Source organism: Merops nubicus, unplaced genomic scaffold (assembly GCF_000691845.1).
Source record: "Merops nubicus isolate BGI_N331 unplaced genomic scaffold, ASM69184v1 scaffold16207, whole genome shotgun sequence".
Classification (NCBI taxonomy): Eukaryota; Metazoa; Chordata; class Aves; order Coraciiformes; family Meropidae; genus Merops; species Merops nubicus.
The window spans coordinates 12,655-24,662 of record NW_008618516.1 but is presented as its reverse complement, the minus strand read 5'-3'; the positions used below and the strand labels follow the sequence as shown (position 1 = coordinate 24,662).

Here is a 12,008-nt window from a genome sequence, read left to right as displayed (position 1 = left end):
AAAACATAACATGTTTGAGATTTTTCATTCAATTATAACAAGATTACTATCACAAATACTAAAATTCATTTATTACTACTGCAACTAGGCAAAAAAAATCAATTAAGCCTCATTTATTAAGAAAATATTCAGAATTATGTAATAGGTTTTTATAGTTATATTAAAAAAAGTTAGAATTAGAATATCTCACCCAACTAGCAATTTACATTAAAACATTACATTTCAAAGGCGCATTGAGCATGTTTGAATTTTTATGTATCAACAGTGTGTTGAACTTGGCTAAGCACTGCTTAACACACTTTCAAACAAGGTGAAACCTCCAAGTATAGTCCTCTTAAAGTTCATATTCTATCTTTGAACAATATTAAATATGATAGTGCAGTGAATGTCAAAACAAATGCAAAATAATTCAACAGTGCTAGAAAAGTGGTCCATTTCCAGATTCTTAATGACTAATACGATCAATAGCATACAGCTGTCTAAATGATTTTAAACTCTCATCTTTCATTTAATACAAAATACATTGCATAATAATTTTCACTTACCCTGGAAGAAACTCTGTCCCATGCTTGCTTCACCATAGCTTGATCGAGTGATAATTTACCATCTTTCCTTAACGACTGGATTACAAGTTCAACCGGTTTCCTTTTTACCTCATATTGTATTCTGAAATGCTTAAATGACTGCACAAAGAGAAAATTAAATCAATGTAGTGCAGAGTCAAAGAATTAGATTCTTCAGTATATATGGAGTATTACAGCCTATGACAATTTTTGTATTGATAGAAGTCCAAATCCTTCCTAAAGATGAGTAGCAGTAAAATTGTATATTTACACTGAAAGGCATTTTATTCAAGATTTTAATAACACTATAGAATCCTCCAGGGAAACGTAAGTAGGAGTTTTGTATTTCTCTTCAGTTATCAGATGCTTCAACCCTATATGAAAGCAAATCATAATTGATCAGAGAAACTTGCAAATGGATTAAATGTTACGTGGGACAGACAGTGGCTGCTTTTAGAGAACATCCAAACCATGAAAAAATTTAGGCTAAAATTTATATTTCTGTTTTAGACATTAACCTTTGAGAGAGGGGTTAAAAATGAAGGTCTAAGCCCTGTCCTCTCCACCTGTCACCTCATTCAGCCTTCAGTCATACCTCCCATCTGAGCTATATCATGCAGGATCTGGAAGGACTGTACAGACACATGCTCACTTCTAACTAGGACAATCCTTCCTCACACTGCTAGAAAAAGCTCTGTGTTAGGCAAACCATCTGTGCACTGTTCTGTGTGGTAAACTGGAGCTGACATTATAATTCCTTCACCAATAAATGGCAAGACAGTTTATGTCCTTATTTCTTTGAACTACAATATATTGACTTGCATATATATAGTTTGCATAAAGTAATGCAGTACATGTTGCACATAATGATGACAATAATGCCTCATACAAAATTTTCCTTACTGCTTACCTGATATTTTTCCTGTAAGCTTGTTTCTGCCACCTGTGCTCGGGCTAAGTCTCTTTCAAATTGTTCTGCCCACACTTTCAAGTCTCTCAGCATCAGTCTGTCTTCCCTCTATGATTTAGTACAACCACACACACAAAATAAAAATAAAACAAAAATAGAACACAACAACATTGTAGCCTATTAGTAGACATGTCAGATATAGTCCAGATATTAACATTCTTTCTAGCAAGTCATGGGCATTAGTTGTAGTAAAAGCCAATGAAATATCTGGCCCAAATTCTCTCATCACTTATGCTCATAAAAGCATTTCCTGAGTGTAAAGGGAGAACTCAGCATCTAGACAAGAGTCTTACAGTGGTGAAAGGAGAACTTGGCATCTAGACAAGAGTCTTACAGTGGTGAAATCATGACAATTTGGGACACTGGAGTGTCAGAGATATTACTTGCAGTTCTCATCTCAAGTTAAATGAACACCAAACCCTTTAAATATACCTCAACAGCTAATTTTAGTCTTCCACATATTTGCAGAGTCAATTTTCAGTAAAAGTTGAGCTGAGATGGGAGAGGATTTTATTATTTTTTACTACCATTTTATTTATGTGGTCCGCTAATGCTGGATAAGTTATTTTCTGCATGACTTCAGGGTAAACTTTGATATCAAGCTACAAGTTCAGAAGTTGGCAAAACATTTTGATAAAGAATATTTTAGCAAAGAAAAAAAAATAAGGAAGAAAACCCAATTTGATTCAGTTTCTTTTCTTTCTGTGCCATTTCATGGCTTTGAAGAACAGCTTATTCATTTTACAGTTTTGCTTTAACACTTCAGTTTGTCTTGGCACTGTTGCTTTGCAGGGCTGCAAAGTTCTCTGCAGAATCCAGTGACCCGGCAGTGAATAGAAAAATACTAATAGTAAATCTCAGGTCTATGAGCACGTTTTATGAGGTTAGCAGACAACAGAAAGGTTTTTCTGCAGTGTGTAAGCAGGCTAATCAAATAGGATACAAGTTTCTGTGTCAGATTTCCAACCAGTGAACCATATGTGCTGGCTGTTAATCAGAAGCTACTCTTTGAAACTGTATCGGGTCTGTCTGAGCTGATTTCCCCATTGCAGCCCTCTTAGTGCAGTCCTCCTGACTGCCCCTGAGCAGTGCTCGCGCAGCCCCGAGGCTCTTTCTCACATTCCGCTGCCAGTGGGCTTGGGGGGCAGGAGCTTGGGGGGAACATAACCAGGACAGCTGACCTGAACTGGCCAAAGGGATATTCCATGCCATAGGACACCACCTCAACTATTGTCAGACAGAGTATTGATCTTTGTAAAAGTAGTAAAAAGTTGGTTTAAAAAAAAAAAAAAAGGTGTGGGGGTAATGACACCACTCTTCCACTCCTTTGTCTTCCAGAGCAACCGCTATGTGTTTCGAAGCCCTGCTTCCCAGGAAGGGGCCAGACATCACCTGCTGATGGGAAGTAGAGAATAAACCTTTGGGATTTTTCCTTCACTTCTGCACGCAGCATTGCTTGGCTTTGCTTTTCATTAAACTGCCTTTGTTTTTAACCACAAAGGTTTTGTTTCCATCTTATTTTCCTTCCCCCTTTTCCTCTTCAGTGGAGGGAGAGGAAAAGGGGGAGGATGATAGAACAGCTCGGTGGGCACCTGGTGCTCTGCCATGGTTAACCTACCACAGAAACCAAAGAAGACACATTACTGTAATATTTGTCAGAAATAGATCTGTTACAGCAAACAAATGCAACACCACACCACATGATTTAATCACCTAAAATGCAAGATTAAGTTTCAAGCATTATGTGAGAGAAGAAAAACTGTACCACGTGGTAAAAAAGAATAGCCACTGCTTGTATTTAAGAATCAAAGTTTCTTTTAAGAAAAGATCCTAACCTGGGAAAGCAGCCAATTATATTTCTTTCCTTTGAAAGCTGTTTCAAACATGTAAAACATAACTTCACTTAATGATTTTAAAAGCTTAGAGCTATTGCTTCATTTCACCTAAGGAAGGGCCAGGGTCCTCAGATAGAAAAGAAATACTTCTTTAATATATTTATATTATTCTTTTACTCGTCCTTTACCCAAAACAGTAGTAGCTGGTTGGAGAGAATTTGCACAAAAGACATGCAAATATCACAGGTATTACATCTATTAACTTGCTAGGTAAATTCTTAGCTGGATAGTTGCAGTAAGGTTAATGTGATGTTAGAGCAACTGTGCTAGAATGAATTTCGCTATAGCTCATGCTCCTGTCTTCTGACATTCATCAAAAGCTGGTACCCAAGAGTCAGTGTAGTACACATATGACATCTCCCTGCTCCTGTTATTTGTAATGCTGGGATTTGCTTGACTGAACAGTGTCCCAAGTAGCCAAAACTCCTAGTGCTTTCAACTTCTCAAATCATTTAAATGCAAAGAAGAATAATAAAATTCCTACTCTTCTGGTCTTCTAATTGGCTCTGTGTGTGGAAAATTAAGATCAAGATTCTTTCAGGTAAACAGCAAAGCCTGGACTACTTCCCTATTAGAAGAATATAAGAGATCATTTCTAACTTATTCAGACATTAAAAAAAAAAAAAAAAAAAAAAGTTTGGTATTAAATGCACTGCATTCCTTAGAAGTTATAACTGTAGTGAGACTCTTGAGATCTCTACCAGTGTTTAGTTGTGAGCTCCAAAATACTAAGGCTACACTAAACTATGCATCTTAATGGAAAGTCCTATAGCAATCCTACTAACTGAAACTTTAAGCAAGATATTCTTTAAGTCAGGAAGAGAATAAATGTGTCACAACATTGTATATACTACTTTCAGTATGTACATACTATTAGTTTACACACTATAAATTCAGCTTTGTAAAATACTGGCTTTTATTCCTCTATGGCTCAGGTTCTTATTGCTGAAAAGCATCTCCTTAGGGTAAGTCTTTGCAAGAGTTTCTGCATGGCTGCAACTATTCATACAGAATGTGAGCAAAATAGGTATTTTGCAAGCTTCTTATCAACATAGTTTAAAAGTTAAACAATGCTACAACTGGGTCTGACCAAATGTTTTTTTGTAATACAGTATCACTGGGATCCAGAACTCCTCTATGGTACCTGAAGATAAAAACCACAGGAACCGCACTTCTCTTAAACCACGTACCATTTCTCTGATATTAAATGAAAAGATTAAATTAACAGGTGGCATTGAGCCACCTGTGATTTTTTTAAAATATTAATAGTTAAATATTTTCACTTTAATTGCAGAAGACGTGGGTGTTTCAGTAACTGTCGGAATGCCACTAAAGACATTGCGCAACAATGCATGATAAGAATTTTAATTATTTATTCATACATTTTTATTCAGCTTTCCAGTTCAGTGCATCCCTTATCACCTCCAAACTTGATTCTGTGATCCTTGGTTCATACAAAAGCATTTTAAAGTCTTAGTTTGGGTATCTGACATAAAGAGTTACCTTCTTAGACACCAAGGCACATGTCACCAATGTCCCCCAGCTTTAATGAGCTACCATTCTCAAACCAAGAGTTTTATTAGTGTCTCATGGTTCTTACTCTTAGTAAAAAAAAATCAAAAGGATATTCTTACATACATGTAAACTATTTTGTAAAGCCTGCACATGTGAAGCAGCATACAGATCAGAACACAAACCACCAAAGAAATGTTGTCTAGGGTAATTATAACTACTTGTGCTTTCCCTAGTATTAGGACCACTGATCTCTTATCACATTTATTTCAGTTTATCTAAGCCACTATGGCTTATTCTGCATGCTACTTTCCAACAGCATTTTAAAGTATTCATTTATGTTGACACCATTCTATGAATATTTACTGATTTGCAGAGATGAACAGAACTGGAGCACTCAACTGCCAAAGAACATCAAAGAAGATAATTAGAGAAAGGTGTTTATGAGTTCAAATATGATAAGGGGGTACAATTTAAATCTACAAAGAAATTTTTCAGCCCAGACTCAAAGTCAACACATTATTTTTTTAACTGATATACCAGAGCTAATTTGAAAATTACAGAATACAGAATAATCTGGTGTTTGAAGACCTAAAATACACTTCTGTGTTTCATGAGAAACTTAATTATGGACTGGAAAAGGAATACTTTGTTGAGTTTTCCAGTATGTAATTATAAATCAGGTGAACTGTTCAAATTCTAAGGAACAGTCAGGATAGACATTTCAAATATAAAATTTTAAATCTAAGAAAATTAAGTCACTAGTTTTTCAGGGATGTTGAACTTCTGTGTTGCCTTTGTGCTGAGAAAAACAAGTCCCTTTGAAAATGTTTATACATGAATTTCATTAATTACGCTATTCTTTTTGAAAACAGGCTTACATATGTGTTACTGGTTGTATACATGTATATATGTGTTACTGAAACATTCACTGACAACAGTGACACAGATACATAGTGAATGCTGAGCCAAGCATCATCTTCATGGGCAAACTATTAATACCTATCTGTAAAAGTAAACAGTAAATGACTGAAAGAGCTCAGGAAGATATTTTTTGTAGCTGTTGCTGAGGAAATTCCTCTTACATTGCAGAACTTTGCTGACATAAGATGTTGGAGGTGATGGGATTATCTTCTGAATTACTTGCTCATCAGAGTGCAAAAGGAGAAAGATTTTATATAACAAATACTTTGAAGGAGTGTGCTTCCTCTTATGGTTAAATTTATAACAAGATAAAGAAACTGACAGAGCTGTTACCACTTCAAATCTTCACTAGCTTAAGCAGCAATGCACTGGGGCTGTGTAAGGCTAAGAATGTGTAATGAGGTCCCAGGACAGCTGCCCAAAATTAGTTGAATGTATTGAGAAGAACGGGAATAATTCTGTCAGCATTAATCTTCAGTTCAACACATATCACGAGTTAGATATACAAAATATGGGATGAACCCTTGGTCATATTTATTAGAAAATAACCTATTGCTTATACATTGAAAAAACAACAAACTAACAACCCACAGAAAAGTGAGTGTGGAGCTAAGGTAATTAATTCCATCAAGTAAAACTATAAACACTATCTGACTGCAGTAACACCTATCATTTTTGTTCATAATATATTCACTTTTGCAGTCTTCTAGTTTCACCTCTGAATGTTCATTTCAAAACCACCATGCTATATTACCGAACTTCTCTCAGTTAATACTAGAAAACTATAAGTACCTAAATATCCAAGATTATTTTAAAAGTCTATTTTAAAAAAAAAATACTTTATTAAAAGAGCAGTGCATATCATGCAATTAAACATGAATGCTGATCACATACATCACTTACACAATCATGTATACAATCTAGCATCTACTCTATAAACCTAAAGACACACAAAAATATCCATCTAAAATGAGATTAGATGAGAATAACCATCAATCTATAATTATTATTTTATGTTTATATCTATACTTAATAAAAACAAAAGTATAGTTTGACATTTATTATAGAAAAGTTGAATTCCTTTTCTATAGTATTTCTGTGAAATACTCATGTAAGAACATAGACTTAGACTCACTATGTTTTTCTATTCGCTTTTTTGGAAAGATTAATGTAAAGCTAGCAAACTGATGTACATAAAAATACCCAAAATCTAAAGTCATACAAGTGCAGGATAAAAACAGATAATAAGCGTGAAAGGTCCAATTCAAGCAACTATTCTGGAGCATATTACCCTTACCTTAAATTTCATAAAAGAAATTACAAAAGTTGGGATTGCTTGAAGTTCCTAGCAACATGAAACAAATGGGAAAACAAGAAGAAAGGAAAAAAAAAAAAAAAGAAGCAAACAAAATAAAGCAAAGCAGACAGAAAGTCCAGAGAGAACAACAGAAAAGCTACACATATGAGAATACAAGATGTACTTAAACTATCTAGTTCATGTGTCTGTATCATAGCTAGTGAAGGAGTTTTCATATTCAATCTGATTTCCAGATTGCTAGTCACTCCATGATTTATTTTATCTGGAAAAATAGTTACTTACCTTAGAGTAACTATGATTCTTCTAGATGTATTGATTACACAAGTTCATATATATGTGTGCAGCCTGTCCATGCATGAGATATTAGATTCCTTTTAACTGTTTGCACATGCAAACAGGTGTTCCCTCTGACCACAAATAAGTGATAAGCTTCAATCATTACTCCCCTTCTTCCAATGCAAATTCCTTATAAATTAAGGATTGAATCAGGAGGGAAGGTGAATAGGAATTTGTGTGGACAACACATCTCGAGGAAACCCAGTAGGAGCTGAGTTGGCTGGAGAGCAGGGGGAGAGGGTTAGAAATCCTTCCCCCCACCCCATCAGAAGCCAGCCAGACACATTCCACTCTGAAGAAGAATTCTTCTAACTATATGTAGGCATCTGCAACTGAGACAGGTGGTTGCTCTTTTTGACAGAAAGAACACTGCTGCATCTAGTATCTACAATTCAACTCATCTCATTCTACAGCGGGCACTTAACACAGGCCAGATGGAATACACCCTAAAAGTGCTTCACTTCTGAAAACAAGAAATTAAAGCATCCCAGGAGTTTAAAGGTTAAAAGTCTTAGGAGGTTATCTCTCCCAGGTACCTGGATTCTATCATTTTGTGCTACATATTTCCATATACTACACTTCACGGGGAATACGGAAAGGCTAAGAATAGAAGGATTATATCAGTTACAAAAATATAAAACATGTCTGGATTTCTCTTTAATCAACTGCCAACAACACTTTATCTATCGCTACCTAAGGAAAGGATTAATCTGAATTAGTTTTTACTCTGTTGAAATGCTATGCAACACAAATTTCCAGAAGACAATTTAGGACACCATCTTAAGAAAAATGTCATCTTGAAGAATGTCTATCTCTCACTGATTACAGGTGGAGTGTAAGCAGCTAGCTTTTAGATTTTTAAAGATGGATAAATCCTGCCTTAAATAACTGAACGTACTAAGTAATAAAAAAATTCCTAAAGAAAGCTTTATGCTGGATATGGATACTCCAGGTAAGTAAGAGAGAAGAAAGAGACAATAGATACTATTCTACCTTGCACTGTTAGCTATGATGATCACACAGGCATCCAATTCACTTAAATGGTTTCCACAGAACACAAAAGGGCTATCTTAAAATGAACCCATTACACATGTTTGGTCTGATCTTGCATGTGTTTATATACCTAGAACAGAATCTGTGGACAGCAATTCTTGAAAAAGAACAAATGAATTTTCAATCTAGATGGATTATACAGTCACACCAAGACCTTGTATCTGATTGACTGCCAACTCTGTGCACTGAGAAAAGAAGTACTCTCTCCCTTATATTTTTTTCAGTCAGTTAATTTAGCAAGGTGAATATTAGAATAACCATGGGTACAGAAAGGGCTTAAAAATGTACTTATAAGGCTTGTGTGGTCAAGAATGTTGGTTACCATAGTATGATTCCAACCAGTTGCTTCTATCAAAAGAGACTTCCCCTATATTGGCAAAGTGATAAGTTCTTGAATGTTTCCTTAAGTACTAAGAAAATAGTTCTTGGTCTTACAAACAGAATCTACTTTTGTAATTTTTTTTAAAGGAATTTAAATTGCTGCTCTTTGCCATTACTCTTGCAGTGCAGGAAGACCTGTGCTGTCATTGTTTGCTTATAAAAAAAAACCAAACTCTTACATATATCAACTATGCTCTTAAATATCGTCACAGAATTGCAAAATCACAGAATGGTTGAGGTTGAAACAGGCCTCTGGAGGTCATTTGGTCCAAAGCCCCTTCTTAAGCAGGGACATCTAGAACAAGTTGTCCAGGACTGTGTCCAAGTGGCTTTGGAATACCTCAAAGAATGGAAACACCTCTCGAAGCAACTTGAACCAGTGCTCAGTCATTCTCACAAGGAATTGTTTCCTGACGTCCAAAGAAAATGTCCTGTGCTTCAGTTTGTGCCCACTGCCTGTGGTGCTGTCACTGGGCACCACTGAAAAGCACCTCACACTGTCTTATTTGCCCCTCCCTTCAGGTATTTTGACATATCGATTCCCCTAAGCCATCTCTTGTCTCAGCCTAACAGCTGCAGCTCTCTCAGCCTTTCGTCACAGGAGAGATGCTCCAGTCCATTCCTCATCCTTGTGGTCCTCCATTAGACTCTCTCCAATATCTTCAGGTCTCTTGTACTGCGGAGACCAGAGCTGGACAAAGCGCTCTAAGAGTGTCCCCACTGGCTGGCAACCACCCTTGAACTGCTAGCACCACTATAAATTTGCATCTGCTGTTGTGACAGCCTTACCTAACCTGGTGATTTAAATGATCCTTTGCCTAATTTTCCCCAACTCATATGCAATTAAGAATTTGGGCTAAAAGATGGCAAAGCAAAGGGTGAAAAAAACCCTCCACAAGGTATTTAATTATGAAATATTAGACTGAAGGTTTTTTTTTTTTTTTTCAATTTTCCCTTCAAATACTGTATAAATATGAATTGCAATATTTGTATCTGTATGTTTAAAAACTGTATTGTTGTATATTCAGCACTAGAGTGTCCCTATAAGTATCATGTAATATGAATGACACTCTTAATTTGCCAAGGATTAGCTGGATCTCTTGTTTCACCTAGGTATCCTGCAGTCAACAGGAAACATTGCATTAACTCCTGTCTTGTTTCCCCTTCCCTCCAGAAGTATGTAAATAAGGTCCTAACACTTGTTACAATTTCTATATGATTTTTTTGCCAACCCTATCATTATGATTTTCTTGAGGACAGATCAAATATCTTCAAAAGCAGGTTCTGAGTATGAGAAATTTGATCTTCTGTTGACGCACTCTCCCTGAAAAGTCTTAAGTAAAGCAGTGCAAAATAAGCTTCTCTGTGTGATATATGATAGAATACAAAAGTTTACAATAATAAAAGACCAAAGTGCTCCAAAAGTTTAGCCATTTGCGAGCTTCTATCTATCCAGTCCCAAATAGATGAAAGAATTATGCTGTTTTTCCTGTGTATTTCACTGCTTCAGGGCCAGTGATTCCTTCACTGGACTTATTTGCACTGCTTACTGGCTTGGTTTCATCCATATCTTATTTCTATCAACCTATCTCATGTCATGTGATCATCATTTTTACCATGACCAAGGCAAGGGAACTGGAAGTCATGTGGACAGGACTAGGGAGCGAGGTACACAGTGGACATAGGTGCATGATAGAGATGAGAATTTCTCTAGAGAGAGACTAGCAGAATTTGCATCATAAAAAACTGAAGGCCCCATCACTACTCTTGACTGGAGACTCCACTGGAGAAGTGGAGTTTGTCTCAAACTGCCAGGCAATTCCATCAGGGGTGTGACAAGGAATATAGTTCTTCCTCAAGGAAACAGAGAATGATTGCATTAGAAATTCAATGAAATATTGAACTCTTAGTCTCTTCTCAAAGTCTGGGATTTAGTGATTTCTGCAGGGTGAAATCTAGGGAACCAGCAGTTCTACCAAATTTTACCTGGATTGCTACTGCAATATCTTAGTGAAATCTAGAAAGAGGAAGTGGCGTTGAGCCAAGAATGACAAATTGATGAATTAGTGTTATTTCATTTCCTAGTAATTCACTATTTCACTGCAAAATTCACTGAGTTGCTGGAGGCAACTCAGTAGTTGCCCTTTCACAGCTCATATGGTGTACTCTCTTGGTATAGCCAGAGGCAGAAAGAGCATGCAGTGACTGAGTCTGCATTCTCCTGCATCTTCTGTGCTTAAAACTCAGGAGAAGATGATGAGATTCTTCTTCAAAATGCAACCCCAGAACAGGCAGCAGACCTGGGTGAGGCTCCTGGCAGCAGAAACTGCACTGTATGCCATACTATGGAGATGATGGGACTGCGTAAATTGTCACAAACCACAGTCTTCACTGCTCACTCCGTGACAATAGCACATGCATGTCCTCAGACCAATAATTTAGCAGGAAAAAAAGGGCTCAGGCACTGGAATTGGACAGCAAAGCTATACCTTCCTTAGCCACATGGAGCCATAAGGAAGGGGATTCATTCCTTTCAAAGCTCTTCTGTAGCTCTGTACGGAATGCAAAGAAACACAGATAAAAAGTGCTTCCTCTTTCTCTCTGACTGGGGCTGAACAGATTGTCTCAGCAGTGTTTCCTGTGTTTGCCATGAAGAAAGCAAATAATCAGGATTAGAATGTGAGTCATATGATCACTTGGCATCATTGGCTACAGCCATTCTAGTGCAAAGCCAGTGCACTAGAGCATATGCAAAACACAAACCAAGAAAAAACAAGACTGAAAACAATTCCTTAGACCAAATACTCAGACGTCACTATGCAACAGAAAGAAACCTGTGTCAAAATTGTAACTGATTCCCAAGCCTAGAATCTCAAAGATGATACCTAACCACCTCTTGGACTATTTCTTGTTCTTATCCAGAAATGCATTGTGATAAATCCAGAAGTGATGTTTTGCTTCAGGAAACAAATTATTGCAATCTCATTGGTGTTATGCTTGAAAACCTTTTAGGGAACTTTAGGATCCATCGGCTTGCTACTATTGATAATAGATTG

At 36.6% G+C, this 12,008-nt stretch overlaps 1 protein-coding gene across 1 annotated transcript in view; it reads right to left on the bottom strand.

Annotated features, from left to right (window-relative positions):
• LOC103775998 (nesprin-1-like) overlaps window positions 1-12,008 on the bottom strand; it is a gene marked incomplete at both ends in the record, with an annotated part of 86,100 nt that overhangs the window by 64,866 nt on the left and 9,226 nt on the right. Inside the window, 2 exons of the mRNA XM_008943478.1 lie at window positions 546-683; window positions 1,474-1,581. Coding sequence (XP_008941726.1) covers window positions 546-683; window positions 1,474-1,581 — 246 coding nt within the window. The remainder of the gene's footprint in view (window positions 1-545; window positions 684-1,473; window positions 1,582-12,008) is intronic.